Source organism: Prionailurus bengalensis, assembly GCF_016509475.1.
Source record: "Prionailurus bengalensis isolate Pbe53 chromosome B2 unlocalized genomic scaffold, Fcat_Pben_1.1_paternal_pri B2_random_Un_scaffold_46, whole genome shotgun sequence".
In the NCBI taxonomy this organism is placed as follows: domain Eukaryota; kingdom Metazoa; phylum Chordata; class Mammalia; order Carnivora; family Felidae; genus Prionailurus; species Prionailurus bengalensis.
Genome location: NW_025091153.1, coordinates 749,695 through 770,746, shown reverse-complemented (window position 1 = coordinate 770,746; position 21,052 = coordinate 749,695). Strand labels below are relative to the sequence as shown.

General features: G+C 55.9%; 2 protein-coding genes across 17 annotated transcripts in view; one reads left to right on the top strand and one right to left on the bottom strand.

The window, feature by feature from the left end:
• The window catches only part of TNXB (tenascin XB), a 57,233-nt gene extending 38,988 nt beyond the window's left edge, over positions 1-18,245 (top strand). For 5 of the 16 annotated variants that reach the window (XM_043571872.1, XM_043571878.1, XM_043571873.1 and 2 more), the window contains 22 exons: positions 2,052-2,348; positions 4,097-4,447; positions 4,842-5,192; positions 7,234-7,566; positions 9,070-9,393; positions 9,787-10,137; positions 10,736-11,023; positions 11,412-11,687; positions 12,931-13,218; positions 14,018-14,341; positions 14,641-14,976; positions 15,264-15,386; positions 15,505-15,648; positions 15,789-15,908; positions 16,012-16,155; positions 16,253-16,383; positions 16,516-16,648; positions 16,745-16,896; positions 16,997-17,093; positions 17,185-17,346; positions 17,426-17,589; positions 17,952-18,245. In XM_043571872.1, coding sequence (XP_043427807.1) covers positions 2,052-2,348; positions 4,097-4,447; positions 4,842-5,192; positions 7,234-7,566; positions 9,070-9,393; positions 9,787-10,137; positions 10,736-11,023; positions 11,412-11,687; positions 12,931-13,218; positions 14,018-14,341; positions 14,641-14,976; positions 15,264-15,386; positions 15,505-15,648; positions 15,789-15,908; positions 16,012-16,155; positions 16,253-16,383; positions 16,516-16,648; positions 16,745-16,896; positions 16,997-17,093; positions 17,185-17,346; positions 17,426-17,589; positions 17,952-18,056 — 4,994 coding nt within the window. In that variant the 3' untranslated portion in view covers positions 18,057-18,245. Of the gene's footprint in view, positions 1-99; positions 439-2,051; positions 2,349-4,096; positions 4,448-4,841; positions 5,193-7,233; positions 7,567-9,069; positions 9,394-9,786; positions 10,138-10,735; positions 11,024-11,411; positions 11,688-12,930; positions 13,219-14,017; positions 14,342-14,640; positions 14,977-15,263; positions 15,387-15,504; positions 15,649-15,788; positions 15,909-16,011; positions 16,156-16,252; positions 16,384-16,515; positions 16,649-16,744; positions 16,897-16,996; positions 17,094-17,184; positions 17,347-17,425; positions 17,590-17,951 lie in introns of those variants that run through there. The other 11 variants (XM_043571885.1, XM_043571877.1, XM_043571871.1 and 8 more) reach the window with 11 other exon arrangements.
• LOC122478273 (steroid 21-hydroxylase) lies at positions 17,729-21,052 on the bottom strand. The gene is made up of 10 exons (XM_043571886.1): positions 20,580-21,052; positions 20,406-20,495; positions 20,148-20,302; positions 19,963-20,058; positions 19,745-19,846; positions 19,561-19,647; positions 19,206-19,406; positions 18,812-18,990; positions 18,631-18,734; positions 17,729-18,540 (listed from the first exon to the last, which is right to left on the bottom strand). Exons 1-10 carry the CDS (start codon positions 20,776-20,778, stop codon positions 18,275-18,277), a joined length of 1,479 nt encoding a protein of 492 aa, XP_043427821.1. The 5' UTR covers positions 20,779-21,052; the 3' UTR covers positions 17,729-18,274.

Genomic DNA, 21,052 nt, shown 5'->3' with positions numbered 1-21,052 from the left:
GACATGGTCACAGCTCTCCATTCTCCTAAGATCCAAGAACATCTCTTGGGGATCCTGCCTCATCCTTTCTGTGTGTCTCCTTTTCAGCTGCAGAGGAAGAGACCCCAACCTCTACTGAGGTGGAGGAGACCCCCAGCCCCACAGAGCCCAGCACGGAGGCCCCAGAGTCCCCCGAGGAGCCCCTGCTGGGGGAGCTGACAGTGACAGGATCGTCTCCAGACTCGCTGAGCCTCTCGTGGACCATCCCCCAGGGCCACTTCGACTCCTTCACTGTCCAGTACAAGGACAGGGACGGGCGGCCCCAGGTGGTGCGTGTCGGGGGTGAGGAGAGTGAGGTCACCGTCGGGGGCCTGGAGCCGGGGCGCAAGTACAAGATGCACCTGTATGGCCTGCACGGGGGGCAGCGCTGGGGCCCCGTGTCCACTGTGGGCGTGACTGGTGAGTGAGGGTTAAAGAGCCTCCTGGGTTGTGTCAAGTAAGGGTCCATTGGTAGAGCTCCGGGGTGTCCTACACTGGAGAGCCAGGATCCTCAAACCCCACCTAACCCACCCTTTGTCCAGTAACATCTCAGGAAAGTGTGATGTGGTGTCTGGAGTGGAAGCCTTTGAGGCAGTGATACCTTGACCCATTTGTGGGCTTTCTGCTTTGCCTGGGTACTCTGGAAAGATCTTTTTTGTGTGTGTGGTTGAAACAAATGCCATGAAATACTAATTCATTCAGCAAATATTTACTATACACGACTCGAATTTATACACAAAAGAGAAAAAAATAGCAAATGAAATCCTATGTGTCCATTGCCATCTTAATGTTACCTCCTGGCCAGCCTGGCTCATCCCACTCTTTCTGCCCTCCTCCCACCAGAATATGTTCTTTATTAACAGCTTAATTGAGATATAATTTACATGCCATAAAATTCGCCTGTTTTAAGTATACAGTTTCATGATATCTAGTATATTTACAGAGTTGTGCAACCATCAGCCCTATCTAATTTTAGAACTTTCCTTCGGCCCAAGAAGAAAACTGGTGTGCAGATGTGCAGATCCAGGCCACCACTAATTTACTTTCTATATCTGTAGATTTGCCTTTTCTGAACATAGACACGTGGTATCACCCAATATGTGTTCTTCTGTGTCCGGCCTCTTTCACTGAACGTGTTTTTGAGGTTCCATGTTGTAACCTGTAGGTGTACATCATTCCTTTTGTCCAAATAGTATTCCAGTGTATGGATATACTGTTGTAAGCTCATCCCAGACACTCTATACTTCATTGCTTCATATTTAAGTGTATTACTCTTTTCAAAAAGACTAAAAATAGAGGCACCTGGGTGGTTCAGTGGGTTGAGCCTCCAACCTCGGCTCAGGTCATGATCTCGCAGTCTGTGGGTTTGAGCCCCGTGTCAGGCTCTATCTATGCTGACATCTCAGAGCCTGGAGCCTGCTTTGGATTCTGTGTTTCCCTCTCTCTCTGCCCCTCCCCTGCTCATGTTCTATCTCTCTCTCTCAAAAATAAATAAACATTAAAAAATTTTTTAAAGACTAAAATTTAAAAAAAATGTTTAAAGACTAAATATAGCCACACTATTATTTTTTCTTTAAAAATGAACATTCGTTAATATCATTACGTATGTAGGTAGTGTTAGTTTCCTGATTGTCTCATAAGTGTTGTTTTGCAATTTGTTGCTGGGATCAGGTCCAAAAACGGGAAGATACATTGCAATTGGGAGAATTGGAATTTTATATAGGGTGATCAGGATTGTCCCTGAAGAGGTGACATTTGAACAAAGAGTTAAAGGAAGTGTGGACATGAACCACGCAGGCATCTGGGGTCAGAACATTCATGCAAAGGGGATAGTCACTACAAAGGCCCTGAGCTAAGAGGCTGCCTACCAAGTTTGACAGACCATAAGGAGACCACAAGAAGTTTGATGATAAGCAGAAATGGGTCTCAAGTTAAGCTTACAGAGCTGGCCCACCTTCTGGTCTGAATCCAGGAGAGCCGGGTCCTCAACTACTTCTAGCAATAGGAAAGCTTCTGTTTGCATCTATCCCCAGATCCTGAAGGGGAGCCCCCTGCCAATACCCTTCTGAAGCCACACTTGGGAGAGCTAGCAGTGACGGACGCCACCCCCGACTCCCTGCACCTCTCCTGGACTGTCCCTGAGGGCCAGTTTGACCACTTCCTGATCCAGTACAAGAACGGGGATGGGCAGCCCAAGGCGGTGAGGGTGCCAGGGAATGAGGACCAGGTCACCATCTCAGGCCTGGAGCCAGACCACAAGTACAAGATGAACCTGTATGGCTTCCACGGTGGCCAGCGTGTGGGCCCCGTCTCCACTGTTGGCTTAACTGGTGAGTGTGCAACAGGACACTGGGCCCTGCCCTAGCTGGACTCAGTTTCTCTTTCACTGTTAGTATTCAGGTATTTTTGTCCCACTGTCCCTGAGACTGAGCCTCCCAAGCTCCTGAGAGTGATTCTGCTAGTGTCTCTACTCCAAGTCTTTGGTGTTACCCAGACACCTCAGCCTTTACACACAGGCTTTTTTTTTTTTTTTTTTTTAAGTGAACTCTATACTCAACATGTGACTCAAACTCACAACCCCGCGATCACAAGCTGCTCACTCTACTGACTGAGCCAGCCAGGTGCCCCTACGTACAGGCTTTTTGGTCCTTGAAGAGGCAGGACATCAGGGAAATAACATAGACTCAGGCAGACCTGGGTTTGAAGCCTCAGCCTATTTGAGCTGTGTGACCCCAAGAGAGTCACTGAATGTCTCAGTGCCTCCTTTTCTTCATCTGTAATGAAAGAAGAGGAAGAAAATTAGTCTCTGAAAATTCTTAGAATGAACTCTCATAATTATGAGAATCCTGCCAGCATGGATGCTATTACTTCAATGGTGAGTATTAGTCAAATGTGCAACTTCACAAGGCACTTCGCCTCCTTCATTACTAACAGGGCTATTCGTTGCTTTTGTTAAGGTCCTTTGGAGCTATTACCCTTCAATGCTTAAGACCCAGTTTCCAAACAGAACAGATAGGAAACAAGATGCTTTTGTAATTCAACGATTAAGGAAGAATGAAGGGGCACCTGGGTGGCTCAGTCGGTTGAGCATCCAGCTTTGGCTCAGGTCATGATCTCACAGTTTTTGAGTTCGAGCCCTGTGTCGGGCTCTGTGCCGATAGCTTAGAGCCTGGAGCCTGTTTCAGATTCTGTGTCGCCCTCTCTCTCTGCTCCTCCCCTGCTCGTGCTCTGTCTCTGTCTCTGTCTCTCTCTCTCAAAAAAAAAATAAACATTAAAAAAAAATTTAAAAAGAGGAAGAATGAAACCCTATGCAGAACAGAAAAGACGAAAAATCTGAAGGTGTGATGGGTCATCTGTACCATAAATTACTGAGAGAGCTAATACAAGGTCCAAAACAACCCAATTGCAAAGATGATCACATGTGGTCTCATCTCTTTGGCCTCAACTGTGAAATCTAAATTCATCTCTAAAAATGCTCAGTAGGGGCACCTGGGTGGCTCAGTCAATTAAGCATCCGGCTTCAGCTCAGGTCATGATCTCTCGGTCCATGGGTTCAAGCCCCGTGTCAGGCTCTGTGCTGACAGCTCAGAGCCTGGAGCCTGGTTCGGATTCTGTGTCTCCCTCTCTCTCTCTGCCCCTCCCCCACTCATGCTCTGTCTCTCTCTCTCTCTCTCTCAAAAATGAATAAATGTTAAAAAAAATTAAAATGCTCAGAAACCTTCTAAATCAAAGGAGGTATTAAAGGAAAATACTCACAAAGTAGAATTTCCAAACCTGAGTATATGTACCTTCTGATGTGACTTATCTGCTATGCTTGGTGGTATTATAAAGCCTTAGTTCTGTCCCTATGCACAGATTTGCTCTGCAGCTCCCAAGGGTTCAATGCATGCATGTGTTGAGTATCATGGCAGTCCCAGCCTACCACCATGGTGTCACCACAAGAGTATGCTCTGTCTGTTGGTTACTCAACATTCAAACCAGGGAAATGATGTCTTAACCCTGGGGAGATGCCTTGGTGTGCCTGGGAGAAATCCAATATCTTTTATGAGAAGGGAACCCACAAGGTATTTCCACACAGTCTCTTTATCTCCTGATCCAGCCCCAGGAAAGGACCAAGAAATGCCAGCGCCAACAGACTCACCCACCATGACTCCCAAGCCTCCCATGAAGCCACGGCTGGGGCAGCTGGCAGTGACAGACGCCACCCCCGACTCCCTGCACCTCTCCTGGACTGTCCCTGAGGGCCAGTTTGACCACTTCCTGGTCCAGTACAAGAACGGGGATGGGCAGCCCAAGGCGGTGAGGGTGCCAGGGAATGAGGACCAGGTCACCATCTCAGGCCTGGAGCCAGACCACAAGTACAAGATGAACCTGTATGGCTTCCATGGTGGCCAGCGCATGGGCCCCGTCTCTGCCTTTGGGGTGACAGGTGAGTGGATGGTGGAAGCCCCAGGGTGGGGTCAGCCAGGGAGGGGGGTCACCTCTCTCAAGTGATGGGTGAGTGGGGTTCAGGAGGTCCCTTAGCTGGAGGCTGAGCCATGGTGTCCTTTGTGCCTCCCCTTGGGGACCAAGGGGTCTTCCTGGGCAGAGAAGGGCCTCCATGAGCTGTGCTGGTGGCTCTCCAGGGCTCCCCACAGCTGATCCTGGAGACTCCCCGGCATGTTTTTGAGATGTCAGCTGAGCAAGCCCAGCCAGCCCCAAGCATGGGCTTCTCTGAACTGAATTTGGGGCCCCCAGACATGGTCACAGCTCTCCATTCTCCTAAGATCCAAGGACATCTCTTGGAGATCCTGCCTCATCCTTTCTGTGTGTCTCCTTTTCAGCTGCAGAGGAAGAGACCCCAACCTCTACTGAGGTGGAGGAGACCCCCAGCCCCACAGAGCCCAGCACGGAGGCCCCAGAGTCCCCCGAGGAGCCCCTGCTGGGGGAGCTGACAGTGACAGGATCGTCTCCAGACTCGCTGAGCCTCTCGTGGACCGTCCCCCAGGGCCACTTCGACTCCTTCACTGTCCAGTACAAGGACAGGGACGGGCGGCCCCAGGTGGTGCGTGTCGGGGGTGAGGAGAGTGAGGTCACCGTCGGGGGCCTGGAGCCGGGGCGCAAGTACAAGATGCACCTGTATGGCCTGCACAGGGGGCAGCGCTGGGGCCCTGTGTCCACTGTGGGCCTGACCGGTGAGTGATGGGGCAGGGATCAGAGGTGTTCAGGGAGAGCTACCTTTTGTCATCAGTAACCTGGATGAGTCTTCTGCTCTTTTGCTAGTCCTTGAGGATCCAGACCTTGGCCCCCATTCATGCCTTTCCTCTATGGTCTGTGGCCTGTGGTTAGTAGTGTGGCATTTGCTGACATGAAGCTTCATCATACACACCAGCATGACCTCCTTCTGATGGTCAGCCCCTGGGCTGCTAAGAAGTGTGTCAGGCACAGGCCAAGCACGCATACACACATGCGTGTACAGGTACATTTGCACGTGCACACACGCAAGCATGCACACACACACAAGAAAGAAAGAAACACGACAGCATCCAATCACATTGGGACGATTAAGTAATTAGGCATCATCTAGAAGATGAGCTTTTATGCCATCACTGAAATGTTTTGACATAAGACAGTTACTTGATAATACTACATTGAAAAAGGAGCCCCCAGGTTTTGTAAGGATGCTAATCACAGCCACTGGAAAATAACATGGCATGGCAAGAAAACTGGAAAGAAACACGTCTCACAAGATGCATGTTTTGTGGGGCAGGATAGAATGTTCCAGCCCTTTTCTTGCTTTATTCTATTCTGTGTTGCCCAAATTTTGTTAAATAATGAGTACTTCTTTTATAGTCAGGGAATATTTCCTTTAAACATAATATCTTCTCCTTCCTTGTGCTCTTTTCGTCTCTTCCCCATCACTCTCACACTTCTTTCATTCCTAATTTTGAAAAAGTTATTTCTAATGTAAGAAATTAGGGGGGCAAATCACAAGGTGAATTAAATTCTAAAAGGGCAGTCAGGGTGGCTTTTCTAAATCAGTGTGAGCCCAATGCTGATGCCTGGTGAGAGCCCTTCACAGAGATCATCTGCCTGCTCCAAAGGCTATCGTGTGAAGGCCTCTCCATGGGCGTGGGGCTCACCACCTTTATGACACCCAGTGAGCGGCTCTGGGAGGTTCATTATCCTCTCCTGAACATACTCCAGACAAAGGAGCGATTTCACACAGCCTCTCTGACTCCTGGGGGATGGGCTTCTTTCTCTACGTGCCTTCTTAGGAGTGTAGCAGGATGGGGAGAACGGGAATGATCAGAAAGTGGACATGATAACAGCTCCCGCCCTGAAGGAATGTGTTACTTTTGATCCACTGGTCAATTTTGTTGCCCTCTGTCACAGCAAATCACAAGCATACACAAAGTAAGGAGGACAGTGTAAGGGACCCACGGCCTACCCCCCACACCCACTATCCGATGATGAATTTTTATAGTCCAGGGTTTCTTTCTAAGTCTACATTATTCTGGTGAAATAATATCAACATTATAGAATATGTTGGTATGGAATAGGGAAAAATAGGGGAAAAAGTCTCTCATGAGAACACCTTTTGACCCAATAATTGCCATTAATAACAATATCAATAACACGTCCTCTCTCTGCATTTCCCATACAGTGCATGTTTTCACATTACAGAGTGGTCATATGATTCTTGGCTCATCCTTTGTTTTTGTACATCAGTTATATTGTGAGCATTTATTTTGCGGCTGCACAACCTGAATTAATCATCATTTTAATGGTTATTTGATGCTTCATGGTAAAAGCGCCATAACAAAGTTAATCATCTTCTGTGGGCCATTTGGGTCTCTGACACATCTTGTTGTTATGAATAATCCTGTAATGGACCCCCATGACACAACTTTTTCCTGCTTTTTCATAATTTTCTTAGGATCGCTGCCCAGAAATGAGATTATTGGGTCAAAGCAAATGAGAATTATTTTGGCTCCTGGCACATGTCTGAATGACCTTTTGAATGTTTATGGTGCCTGCCAGTCCGTGCGTGACGGGAATTGGGAGCCCTTCTCAGCACTCTCCATCAACGAGTTACTAGCTGGCTAATCCAAAGGCTCTCCAGCCTCTACTCCACGGCTGGCGGAGTTATCACTGGATGCATTTTGTTGTCCTAATTGGCATCAGCAGCAGAGAAGCTGACAACTAAGCCCCCATTCCCCTGTCTTCTCTCAGACCCCCGGGAGGTTGTGGAGGAGAAACCCAGCCCCACAGAGCCCAGCACGGAGGCCCCAGAGTCCCCCGAGGAGCCCCTGCTGGGGGAGCTGACAGTGACAGGATCATCCCCAGACTCGCTGAGCCTCTCGTGGACCGTCCCCCAGGGCCACTTCGACTCCTTTACTGTCCAGTACAAGGACAGAGACGGGCGGCCCCAGGTGGTGCGAGTCGGGGGTGAGGAGAGTGAGGTCACCGTCGGGGGCCTGGAGCCGGGGCGCAAGTACAAGATGCACCTGTATGGCCTGCACAGAGGGCAGCGCTGGGGCCCCATGTCCACTGTGGGCGTGACTGGTGAGTGAGGGTGAGAGCTGGGCTGGTGGGGAAGAAGGCCCTACAACACTTTCCCATTATTACCACCTGCATGAAAACAAATACTCGACACAACACATCTTCTTGGTAAAGGGCACGCTCAGATGGCGCATGTTTGGGCTGGGGCCAGAGATTCTCATTCTAATGTGATGAGGATGCTGTTGGTCGCAGGACCACACTTTGAGTAGCAGAACTCCTCACTCACAACAAAGCAATTGGATGCTTTCCTAGAATTTTTTGACAGAATTGTACTTGCATCCCTGATTTCTCCCAGAGGCTCAGCCTCTCTGTAGTTCACTGGAGGCTGAGGTGGAGGGGGAGACAGAGGGTGTTCAGGACGCAGCATGCTGATGGAAGCACCTCCGGGCCCCATGGTTGGGGTATTACCAGACTTAGGATTCCCAAGGGCCAACAAGACTGGATGCCCTGAGCCAAGCACTGTGGGAGTTCCCTGGGGTAAGCCTGATCATGGCAGAGAGACAAGTTCTTATGGTGATGGAGCTCCCAAGCACAGGGAGACAGGCTGTGAACCAGCAGTCAGGTAACAGGGGATATTTGTATGACAGGAAGCCCCAGGGCCAGGCCAGACTGGGAAGCATGCCTAAGCCAGCCTGCCTGCAGGAGTCCACAGGACAGCTGAGAACCGAAGTTGGGCAGAAGTTAGCTTGTTGACAGTGTTGGAGTCAGATCCACATCATAGCTGGTGCCAAGGACTGGAAACTAGTGGCCCATGAGAGGGACCAAGAGGACTTTGTGTGAGATCTTCTGAGTTGGAAAGAGAGTCTTGAGATGGGGGTGGGCGGTAGGAGCAGCTCAGAAGCCAGGGATTTCTCCCGGGGATAGAGAGGGTTGTTGCATAGTTAAGCTAAGGCTGACACCATCAAATGTTCGCTGAAAGGCTCATCCTGGCCCCCTGTGAGGAACGGGTGGGACAGGGAGGCAGGGAGCCCAGTAGGGACGTGGAGATTCAGGTGAGAGGCAACAGTGTTGGGGGAGTGCAGGTGAGGCAAGCCAGGCTGGTGGGGCTGCAGGTGTGGGGAGTGAGGAGACCCAGGAGGAACTTGAGAGTGAGTTGCACACTGTTGAGTCTGATGGCAGCTGGGGACAGGAACAGATCCAGGAAGATTCCAGGCTTCCAGTTGGGGAAGGGGGTTCTGAGCTGTTTGGGAGCACTCAACATGAGCTAAAGGGAGTGAGGTGCCAAGGAGACCCCAGTGGAGGGAGGCCCAGGGCACAGTGTGCAGGGGAGGTGGGTGCAGGAAAAACTGGGAGAGGTGGCGGGGCGTGGGTAGGGGTGGGTGAGGGCAGGGCGAGATGAGGGTAAGGGGCAGAGAAGGCCAACATTGAGGGACTGGGAAGAGTAGATGAGTTAGAGCCACTGTGGCCAGCGATGCTGTGTTCCTCATTATCTTATGTTTGTAATACACCTGCTTATACTCTGACCTGCCTGCCTGTCCTCACCTGTCCCTGTGTGTCTCTGTGCAGCTCCAGAATATGAAGCCATGACCACCCAAGCCCCGTCCACCATGACCCTTGAGCCTCCCACGAAGCCACGGCTGGGGCAGCTGGCAGTGACAGACGCCACCCCCGACTCCCTGCACCTCTCCTGGACTGTCCCCGAGGGCCAGTTTGACCACTTCCTGGTCCAGTACAAGAACGGGGATGGGCAGCCCAAGGCGGTGAGGGTGCCAGGGAATGAGGACCAGGTCACCATCTCAGGCCTGGAGCCAGACCACAAGTACAAGATGAACCTGTATGGCTTCCATGGTGGCCAGCGCATGGGCCCCGTCTCTGCCTTTGGGGTTACAGGTGAGTGGACGGTGGAAGCCCCAGGGTGGGGTCAGCCAGGGAGGAGGGTCACCTCTCTCAGGTGATGGGTGAGTGGGGTTCAGGAGGTCCCTTAGCTGGAGGCTGAGCCATGGTCCCCTTTGTGCCTCCCCTTGGGGACCAAGGGGTCCTCCTGGGCAGAAAGGGCCTCCATGAGCTATGCTGGTGTCTGTTCAGAGTTCCCCACTGCTGACCCTGGAAGCCCCCAAGCATGTTTTTGAGATGTCAGCTGAGCAAGCCCAGCCAGCCCCAAGCATGGGCTTCTCTGAACTGAATTTGGGGCCCCCAGACATGGTCACAGCTCTCCATTCTCCTAAGATCCAAGAACATCTCTTGGGGATCCTGCCTCATCCTTTCTGTGTGTCTCCTTGTCAGCTGCAGAGGAAGAGACCCCAACCTCTACTGAGGTGGAGGAGACCCCCAGCCCCACAGAGCCCAGCACGGAGGCCCCAGAGTCCCCCGAGGAGCCCCTGCTGGGGGAGCTGACAGTGACAGGATCGTCTCCAGACTCGCTGAGCCTCTCGTGGACCGTCCCCCAGGGCCACTTCGACTCCTTCACTGTCCAGTACAAGGACAGGGACGGGCGGCCCCAGGTGGTGCGTGTCGGGGGTGAGGAGAGTGAGGTCACCGTCGGGGGCCTGGAGCCGGGGCGCAAGTACAAGATGCACCTGTATGGCCTGCACAGGGGGCAGCGCTGGGGCCCCATGTCCACCGTGGGTGTGACTGGTGAGTGAGAGCTGGGGCCTTTCTTTGCTCTCTTGATTTCTCCCTTTAGAGATCAGCACTCCTCACAAATGGTCCTTTAGGCCCCTCTCTTTCCTCATATGGTGCTGGTAATCCTGCCTCATGTTTTCATTGAATGAGGATGATAGAGACTGTGTTTAGGGTCAGTAGGCATGTACCCTGTGCTTATAAGTTTTACCTCATAAGTTCCCTGATACGGAACCTCAGACTTGGTTAGTTTTTCCTGTATGGCTTCCTCAAGCTCCCTGGCTGGGTGTTTTAGTGACTCAGAATGTGGCTGCACAACCAGGGTCTCTGGGTTTGAATCCTGCTCTGAACGTATTAATTGTGTGAATTCACAAACATTTCTTAACTTCTCTGTGCTGCAGAGCCACACAAAATTGCCATGATAATGATATTGGCACCCACGTTGTTGTGTGAGGCTACTCTGTGAGCTGCTAATAGCAATGCCTGGGACACATTAAGCACTCTAGAAGTACCCGCTACAAAACATTCATTTCATAGCCTGAGCAAGGCAGTCCCTCTCTCTCTTTTGAAGAGTCCTGCCAGTGACCCCTCGGCCTCCTCTGCTCTGTTCCAGCCTCCCAGCCCACAGAGCCCCCTGTGGCACCCCGCCTAGGGGAGCTGGCCGTGGTAGCCGTGACCTCTGACACAGTGCACCTCTCATGGACCGTGGCCCAGGGCGTCTTCGACTCCTTCCTGGTCCAGTACAAGGATGTGCAGGGGCGGCCCCAGGCAGTGCCTGTCGGTGGACACCTGCGTGAGATCACCATTTCGGGTCTGGCCCCTGGCCGGAAGTACAAGTTCCTACTCTTTGGACTCCAGGATGAGAAGCGGCATGGCCCTATAGCTGCAGATGCAAAGACCCGTAGGTGAAGGCTGGAGGCCATCTTCAGCACTGGAGCCTTCCCAGTGTCCTTCGCCCCCTTGTGGTGACCGTTAGAGTTCCTTGTTTCCGTGCTCCACGTTCCAGACCTATTTATTTACTGAGTCCAGTGAAATCCAGGTCCAGGGCTCCCCGCTTAGCCTTCATTCTCATCCTTCTCCCTACTTTTCCTACATCCCGAGGGACACTGCTTTCTTCCTCGGCTCATCTTTTATCCCTACTCCTCTGCCGCCCCCCTTCCTAACATGTGGCCTAGCCATTCCCTCTAGCTCCCGGAACCAGCTCCCACAGCCCTAGCACCCTGAGGAAGCTCTGTCTGCCTCTGTCACCATTTCTGTCACTCTCCCATACACCTCTCTCTCTTTTCCAGCCCCAGACACAAAACCTCCCCGCCTGGGGGAGCTGACAGTGACAGACCTGACCCCAGACTCTGTGAGCCTCTCATGGACAGTCCCTGAGGGTGAATTTGACTCCTTCGTGGTCCAGTACAAGGACAGAGACGGGCAGCCCCAGGTGGTGCCTGTGGCCTCAGACCAGCGCGAGGTCACCATCTCGGGCCTGGAGCCCAGTAGGAAATACAAGTTCCTGCTCTATGGGCTGGCCGGTAGGAAGCGGCTGGGCCCCATCTCTGCTGATGGCACCACAGGTGAGTCCTAGCCCTGTACCCCACCTTTTCTAGAGCTGCCTCCTATCCAAGCCCCCAGAGCTGCCCCGAACCCCTGCCTATCCATGCAGTTTAATTCTCCTGCCTTCAGCCTTTATAACACCAAAAGCAAACATTTACTGAGTCCCTGTCACATGCTAGACACTATTCTGAGTATTTTACATGCATTATTTCCTTCATTCACCGACCACTGATGTAATAAAGAAAATCCGGTCTTTGGAGCCAAGCAGACCTGTGTTCAAATTCCAACTGCCAGTTGTGTGGCCATTGGCAAGCCACTTCTTTCCCTTGAACCTGAGTTTCTGCACCTGCATAATACTTATGAATAATAATACCTATTGGCACTTAATAAATGATCACATCCTCCTCCCTGTGTCCCAACGGAGGCAAGAAGTGGAAAATATGGAAGGATTTGGCTGCAAAAAGACTATGGAAAAAATCTGCTGTCATTGTGCCCATTACTTAGCCCCCTGAGGAAGGGTGGAGGTGGGTCACTGACCCTTACTCCACTCCCAGGACCATGAGTCACCCTGGCCAGACAGGGATGGGGCACATGGTCACTTGGGGCCTGGGACAATCAGACTGCATAATTCTCTTCCCCAAACCCTCACTATGGGGAGTGACTACAGTCTTCTCCTCTGACCCCGTCATCCAATACCCATCCCCACCTGGGCAGGTCTCTTCTGTGTTCTGCTCTGCCCTTTGTTCTCCCAGTGTTGCCCCACCCGGCTGCCCTGGTCCAGTGGTGTTAGTGCAGGGCTGGGGAAGTGGGTAGAAGGATGGCCCAGGCTGCTTGCAAGAGAGGGGGACGTCCTGGCCAAGCTCTGGCTGCCCAGCCCAGCCCAGCCCTTAGTATTTAGGGGTGTCTCCCTGACAACCCAGATACCCTCTGGGAGCCTTTTTCAGCTCCAGCCACATCCCTGCTGAAGGGGTTAGGAGCCAGGGGGAAACTGAGGCCCTTCTCTACACCCCCAGGCACCCTACCTCACAAGGTGATCTTTTATGCATTTACAGCACCCTGATCACGCCAAGGAGGGAGTGGGCGCAGGAAGGAGTTTGTTCAGTGGCCTCCAGAGGAGAGATCAAGCTGCTCGCTCTGCTTCCTTTGGGCAGACTGCAGCCACACTGCAGGGACCCTTTCCTAGACCCTCATGCCTCCCCGAAGTTGCCAGGGCTGGGGTAAAGGTAGCTTTTAACCAAGAGTTTCTCCTCCCACTCTCCACAGCTCCCCTGCAGAAGGAGCAGCAGCGCCCGCCCCGCCTGGGGGAGCTGACAGTGACAGATGAGACCCCAGACTCCCTGCGCCTCTCATGGACAGTGGCCCAGGGCCTGTTTGATTCCTTTGTGGTCCAGTACAGGGACACAGCTGGGCAGCCCCGGGCAGTGCCTGTGGCCGAAGACCAGCGGGAAGTCACCATAGAGGGTCTGGAGCCTGGCAGGAAATACAAGTTTCTGCTCTATGGGATCCACGGAGGACAGCGCCTGGGCCCCATCTCCGTCCTGGGAATGACAGGTGAGCAGGAGGACCTGGGGCATAAGGAGGCCTGCCAAGGGCTCTGGAGGAACGGAAATGCAGTGGGGCCAGCTCTGATGGTAACCAAGGAGCCCATCAAAAGCTGGAACCAGGGCAGGCGTGAGGAAAGGCCCTGGCAGCGGTCCCCAGCGTCCCGGCCCCCACCCTGCTCAGCGCCGCCAGCTGTGCCCCATCACTCTATTGAGGCAGCTCTTTCCTCCCCGCAGGGTGGCCTTGCCAGATAGGGGCAGACCCCTCCTGTGGGTGAGTCAGGAGCACTTTTTGTCAAATGGAAAATAACTGGAACAGAAAGTAGGCAAGGGACATAGCAACCCGTAGAAGTGGCTGCCATGATGGAGCAGGCTCCTCCTCAGGAGTTACTAACACCCAGCTCAGGTCAGCAGGACGGGGCACTTGGGCCCAACATGGCGGGCGTGATTTGCCTTTCTGGTTCACCAGCCAGCTCCTTCCTCAGCTTTTCTCAGGAGGACCACGTGCCCCGATCTCAGGGAGTGAGCAGCTATTCCTACCGCAGACCATCAGCCTAGGCACCCAGGGAGGGTGGGGAGGGAGCAGGCTGTGCAGACATCTTGAGGCGTAAGAAGACACAAAGGTAGAAAAGGGGAAGCAAGCCCCTGATTCAGACACTGCAAGGGAGCCAACAGAGGGTAATGGGGCCACAGTGCTGACTCAGAGAGGCCCAGGGGTGGCAGGGAAATGACAGAGTCAAGAGGAGGAAGGTGCCAGAAGAGCCTCAGTCACCCCTGCTCAGCATCTCCCCTGGGCTTCTTCCACACAGCCCCAGAAGAGGACACGCCAGCCCCCTGGCGCCCAGCCACAGAGGCCCCCGAGCACCCTGAAGGGCCCCAGCTAAGGACACTGGCAGTGAGCGACATAACCCCAGACTCCCTGCACCTCTCGTGGAGTGTGGCTCAGGGCCCCTTTGACTCCTTCGTGGTCCAGTATCAGGACACGGATGGGCAGCCCCAGGCCTTGCTCGTGGATGGCAACCAGAACAAGGTCCTAGTGTCGGGCCTGGAGCCCAGCACCTCCTACAGGTTCTTCCTCTATGGCCTCCATGAAGGGAAGCGCCTGGGGCCCATCTCAGCTGAGGGCACCACAGGTACTGCCGGTTGAGGGCCCTGTATCTAGGCCTCCCCACCTCTAGTCTGGGACTGAAAGGGCTAAAGGGGGTGCCCAGAGGTGGTGACACATAAGCAGGGTACTATAGAGGGAGGAAGGCGTGCACTAGCAGTCCTTGGCTCTACACACGCGTGCTCACTGTGGGTCCCACCTGTCAGTGCCAGCCCCACATTAGCTCCATTTCGCAGATGGGAAACGGGAGGCCGTGGTGGGGTGGTAGAAGAGACTGCCCCAGGCCACCGAGGTGGTGTGCTTCTGTCTCCCACCCACTCTGTGCAGGGCCTGCTCCTGCCGGTCAGACCCCAGGGGAGCCGGGGCCCCGCCTGTCCCAGCTGTCGGTGACTGATGTGACCACCAGTTCGCTGCGGCTCAACTGGGAGGCCCCATCTGGGGCCTTTGACTCCTTCCTGCTCCGCTTTGGGGTCCCATCACCAAGCACTCTGGAGCCCCACCTGCGTCCCCTGCTGCAGAGGGAGCTGATGGTACCAGGGACACGGCGCTCAGCGGTGCTACGGGACCTGCGTCCAGGGACCCTATACACCCTTACGTTGTATGGGCTGCGTGGGCCCCACAAGGCCGACAGCATCCAGGGCACGGCCCGCACCCTTAGCCCAGGTAAGGCCCCCACGTTGGGCACGTTCACGTGCTGCCCCAAAGTGTGGGGTGGGGGGTCTTTGTACTTTGTAGGGTGGGACCTAGTGCCTCAGCCAGAGGGAAGGTCAGTGAGTGGTGGAAGGCTTGGAGGAATCTACAGAGACTTCCTCTTCTAGATCTAGAGGAAAGGGGTGGTGGTGAGCAAGTCTGGAGCCACTGGGGCCTTGGAAGAAGGGGTGCGGATCCTGGGGCCAGAGGCCCCCTGCCCTGTGCCCTCACTGCCACTCCTTGGCACCCACCCCCCTCAGTTCTGGAAAGCCCCCGTGACCTTCAATTCAGCGAAATCAGGGAAACTTCAGCCCTGGTCAGCTGGACGCCTCCACCATCCAGAGTGGACAGTTTCAAAGTTTCCTACCAGCTGGCAGACGGAGGTGACACCCTTTTGCCATGTCCTCACCTGCCCTCATTTCTCCTGCTCCCTGCACTCTAACAACCCTGCAGCCCTTCCTTGATTCCCTGGGCAAACTCCCAAGCCTGACATGTTTGCAGGGGAGCCACAGAGTGTGCAGGTGGATGGCCGAGCCCGGACCCAGAAACTCAAGGGGCTGATCCCAGGCTCTCACTACGAGGTGACGGTGGTCTCCGTCCGTGGCTTTGAGGAGAGCGAGCCACTCACAGGCTTCCTCACCACAGGTAGGATGGACTGAGACCCGGGCGGGAGGTAGGGGGAGAATGAAGGAGGAGGGAAAAGGGGGTGAGGCCAGCAGGGCTTGGGAAGGTGAGGGGTGGGGAGAGGAGCAGGGGACAGCTCTGAGCCCCCTCCCTTCTCCCAGTTCCTGACGGCCCCACCCAGCTTCGTGCGCTGAACTTGACGGAGGGATCCGCTCTGCTGCACTGGCAGCCCCCCCAGACCCCTGTGGACACATATGACGTCCGTGTCACAGCCCCAGGGGGTGAGCGAGGCTGAGGCCTCTGGAGAAGACTCGCTGAGGGTGGGGAGAGGGGCTCTGGCAGGGCACGAAGGGGACAGATGCTGATGCTCACCCCCACTCCCAGCCCCCCCACTGCAGGGCTCAACCCCTGGCAGTGCTGTGGACTACCCTCTGGGTGGCCTTGTGCTCCACACCAACTACACGGCGACGGTACGGGGTCTTCGGGGCCCCAACTTCACCTCCCCGGCCAGCATCACCTTCACCACAGGTACGGCCTGTGAGGTGTGCGTGACAGGGGGAGGGAAGGTCCAGGGGATCTAGGATGGGCCTCATCTCCATCTTCTGTTCCCACCTTCCCCTCCCAGGGTTGGAGGCCCCCCAAGACGTGGAGGCCAAGGAAGTGACCCCCCGCACGGCCCTGCTCACTTGGACTGAGCCCCAAGTCCCGCCGACTAGCTACCTGCTTAGTTTCAACACCCCTGGTGGACAGACCCAGGTGCCCCCACCCCTCCCTCACTGGCCGACTCCCCTCCCGGGCCCCCCTCCAGGAGGTACTGCCCCCTCCTCTGCTTCTCCCAGTGGGGCTCCACCTCCCTCTCCCCTGACCTGCTCCCTGTGTGTCCCACAGGAGATCCTGCTCCCAGGAGGGGTCACCTCTCACCAGCTCCTGGGCCTCTTTCCCTCCACCCCGTACAGCGTGTGGCTCCGAGCTATGTGGGGCGAGAGCCTCACACCACCTGTGTCCACCTCCTTCACCACCGGTATTTGGGCACTGGGACCTAAGGTCAGGGGCTGAGCAGGCAGCAGGGGTCTAGGGTTTGGGAAGAGGACTCGGCCCCTCATTCTCCTCTTCTCAGGTGGACTCCGGATTCCCTTCCCTCGGGACTGTGGGGAAGAGATGCAGAACGGAGCCAGCACCTCAAGGGCCACCACCATCTTCCTCAATGGCAACCGCGAGCGGCCCCTGAATGTGTTTTGTGACATGGAGACCGACGGGGGCGGCTGGCTGGTGGGTGGCAGATGGGCCCCCGAGGCTCTGCACGGGGCGGGGGCTGCTGAGTCAGGAGCCGTAGGCTGACGGTGCCTCCACCTGCTTCCCTGCTTCCCAGGTGTTCCAGCGCCGCATGGACGGACAGACTGACTTCTGGAGGGACTGGGAGGACTATGCCCATGGCTTTGGGAACATCTCTGGGGAGTTCTGGCTGGGTCAGTGCCTCACAGGGATTGGGGACCGGGGAAGGGGTGGAGGCCCTGTGGGCACCAGAACCCTGATGAGAGCACTCTCCCTTACCCCCAGGCAACGAGGCCCTGCACAGCTTGACAAAAGCCGGCGACTACTCCATGCGCGTGGACCTGCGGGCTGGGGACGAGGCTGTGTTTGCGCAGTACGACTCTTTCCGAGTAGACTCTGCTCCCGAGTACTACCGCCTCCATCTGGAGGGCTACCATGGCACAGCAGGTGAGGGGTGGGCCTCGGGGCTGCGGAAGGTGGGGCAGGGGGAGGGGAGGACCTCACTGCTCCTTCTACACCTGTGCAGGGGACTCCATGAGCTACCACAGCGGCAGTGTCTTTTCTGCCCGTGATCGAGACCCCAACAACTTGCTCATCTCCTGCGCCGTCTCATACCGCGGCGCCTGGTGGTACAGGAACTGCCACTATGCCAACCTCAACGGGCTCTATGGGAGCACAGTGGACCACCAGGTGAGGGGCCTGGGAGGCAGCCCAGAGCGGGGAGTGGGTTGGGGTCCAACCTGCTGGGGTGTGGCAAGGGTGAGCCGCTTGGCGCCTCAGGGCCCTCATCTGTGAAATGGAAGAATGATGCCAATCTCCCCAAGTTATCTGAAGGGGGAAATGAGCACACTTTATTGGGTGTGAAGGGCCAGCCCAGATTAAGCCTCAGTCTTTGCGGTTGAGGATCATTGAAGCGGGTGGGGGAGAGGAAGGGCGATTGACTTCTGGGAACCATCTCCCCGGAGGGCCGGTGGGGGGCGGGGGGGAAGAAGGGGTGGTGGCAGCCAATGGGATGTCTGCCTTTGACTCCGTCTCAACAACTCCTCGCCCAGGGGGTGAGCTGGTACTACTGGAAAGGCTTCGAGTTCTCTGTACCCTTCACGGAAATGAAGCTGAGACCAAGAAGCTACCGGCCCCCAGCGGCCCGGGAAGGCTGACCACTGCTCACCTCTCCGGCGCCCCAGTATGACTGCCGAGCACTGAGGGGTCGCGCTGAGAGAAGAACCAGGGGCCACCTTCACTCTCCAGCCACCGGAGGGAGCCTTCTCCGTCAGCGATCTCACAGCACCATGTTTACAGGGGGGGAGGGAAGGGGTTTGTACGGGAGTAATAAAAGGAGAAACTGAGGCATGTGTCCGGCGTGCATCCTGCCCTGTCACTGGTGCTGGCTCGGCCCCGGGGCCACTGCTCCCCGGGGCTGCAGCCGCACCTGGAAAGGCTGCATTGTGAGGTTGATGCCACAGTGGGACCTGGGTCGCAGAGAGGGCAGCGGGCCCGTGGGGGGCAGCAGCGTGAAGGCGTGGAGCAGCCGCGCCAGCACCACAAAGAGCTCAAGGCGTGCCAGCGGCTCACCCAGGCACACTCGCGCTCCGCAGCCAAAGGCCAGCACTCTCGGGCTGGTGCCTGGAACCAGGAAACGATCTGTGGGCAGAAGGACAGACCCAGGGTTCGGTAGCCGCCGGGACTAGCCTCTGCCACCCCCACGCCACGGGCGACCTCCCCGCCACACACCCGGCCGGAACTCATGTGGCTGCTCCCAGACTGTGTCGTCCAAGTGGGCGCCTTGCAGGTTGGGGATGACAACTGTGCCCTCAGGGATGTCGTAGCCTAAGATGCTGAGGAGAGGGTGGAGTTAGAGACCCGCCACGATTCCCCCTTTCCATCCCATGCATCCTCAGCTCTCGGAAGTCACCTGCTATGCCGTGTGGTGCGGTGAGGCAGGGCCAGGGGCACAACAGGCCGCAGGCGCAGCACTTCAGCGATGGTGGCGGTGAGCAAGGGCAGCCGTGAAGGGTCTTTGAGCGGGACTCGGGAGCCTGAAGCCCCAGGGCCCAGTTCACAGTCCAGCTCCTCCTGCAGTCGCTGCTGAATCTGAGAAATGGGAGCAAGCCTGGTGTCTGGGGCCAGAACCTTGTGCTAGCTGACCCACAGCCGCCCGGCCTCCCAGGCTCCGGCCGCTCCCTGAAGCAACCCAGTGGAACCTTCCTGCCAGCTAGGAGAAACCGCCCCCTGGGTGAACAGAGTCTGCATGGGCGCCCCAGGGGCTGAGTTCTTGTGGCCCCGGCCAGGCTGCCCCCAGGGTGCACCTCAGGGTGGTGAAGCAAGAACGCCACAGCCCAGGAGAGGGTGGTCGCTGTGGTCTCAGTGCCACCAATGAAAAGGTCCACCACAGACATATGCACGTGTCCTTCAAGGAGCCGTCCATGGCCCTTTTCCACTCTTGGCTTCCCCATCCCTTGGAGCATGTAGTCGGTCATGTCCCTCCACTGGCCTGCCACCATGCTGTCCTGTGGGAGGGAAGGCAAACCAGCCTGAGTGCCTGGTTTGGGGAGAGGAGTCTCAGGGGGGCAACAGGTTCAGGACTGGTGGGACGCCTCGCTCTGGGGCAGTGGTATCCCTGGCTGTGGGCTGGGGGCAGCCGGGTCCACACAGCGTTCCCACCTTGTGCTGCCTCAGCTGCTTCTCTACAATGCGGTCCCTGTTCTCCAAGGCCTGCTTCAGCCTCCGGAGGCCTGGGTTGGGGAAGAACTGGGGCAGGGAGCAAGAGAGTGGAGCTGCTGGCAAGGAAGCCTGCTCTCCCAGCCCTTCCTCCCAGGACCAGGGAGTCTGGGCTCCACCTCCTCACCCTGAGAAAGGGAACTATGTCCAAAACTTGGATGGACCAGTGCTCCCAGCTTTTCATCAAATCTTGGACACAGTCATGAAAGGCATGTACTAAGGTGTCCTCCTGCCAAAAAAAAAAGGGGGGGGGCGGGGGCAATCCTTTCAGTTCAGGACCAGAGAGGACCAGGGAGGGGCTAAGGAAGGGCCCAGGCACATAGGTGAGAGCAAGAGAGCCTTTACCTTGTCTCCAAAGGTGAGGCAACAGATGACACTGCAGGTGAGGAAAGAGAACTCCTTCTGGATGGCCACAGGGGTGCCGGCCTGGGCTCTCATGCGCTGTGGAGAAGGAGCGGGAACTAAACGGGCCACGGAGCTGCAGGGAGAAGTGAAGCTGACCCGGGGTGCCTGTGGGAGTCCAGCCTCACCTCACAGAACTCCTGGGTCAGCTGCTCCACCAGTGGCTCCATGGAGTTGCGGATGCCCAGCAGCAGAGCGGAGCGGGTGAGTTTCTTATGAGCCTTCCAGAGCAGGGAATAGTCCCCTAGTGAGAGGTCCTGGTAGGGCTGAGATACCAGCTTATCTGCGAGTAGGGGAGGGGTCGAACTGACCAAGGAAGCCACAGGCCTGACCTTTCCTGCCTCCCCCAGCCTGGTACTTCCCTCAAGAAATGCCCCGATGCTTACAGGAGGGCATCTGGGGTCTGCCAGCAAAGTCCACCCATCTCCTGATCATGGCCTCCTCAATGGTCCTCTTAGAGTTCAGCACCACCACATCTGGGGGACAGCCAAAGCAAGATGTCAGCAGGGAGAGGCCCCTACCTCCCCACCGTGGTGGGGCCAGGGAGGAAGCAGACTCACCTTGCAGCCCGAGGCGGAGCCTATAGACAGGGCCCAGTTTCTGAGTCAGACCAAGCAGATAGATGGGAAGGTCGGGCTGCAGCAGGTGTAGGAAGCCGGGGGCAAGAGGTGGGAGGTGGAGGCTCCTGTACTTCCACTTGTTCCACAGCAGGCGGGCGCCGGCCAGCGCGGTCAGCAGCAGCAGCCCAAGGAGTAGCATGGCCAGAGACCCAGGCACAGGCCCTGGCGCGGCCACTTATAGCTTTTGAGGCCCTTCATCCACCTCGCTGCTCGGGCTCTTCTGGGGCCTCCTTGGTCTCCTTCCCTCGGGTCCCTGCCCACTGTCCCGCCCACACAGTCTTGGCAAGACACCAGTCGACCTGGCCTTGGAGAGTCCACATTTTAAAGAGCAAGCTTCTCATCCATCAAGAAGAAAGGAAGGGAAATGCAACCCTGACCTTTTCTCCCACAGCTGGAATCAGTTTTCTGGCTGC

Coding starts and splice junctions, on each gene's coding strand:
- LOC122478273 (XM_043571886.1), bottom strand. CDS start 20,778: ATGCTACTCCTTGGGCTGCTGCTGCTGACCGCGCTGGCCGGCGCCCGC. Junction 19,407..19,560: donor AGCAGCTGAGGCAGCACAAG/GTGGGAACGCTG, acceptor TCCCTCCCACAG/GACAGCATGGTGGCAGGCCA. Junction 18,541..18,630: donor GCCACATGAGTTCCGGCCGG/GTGTGTGGCGGG, acceptor TTCTGCCCACAG/ATCGTTTCCTGGTTCCAGGC.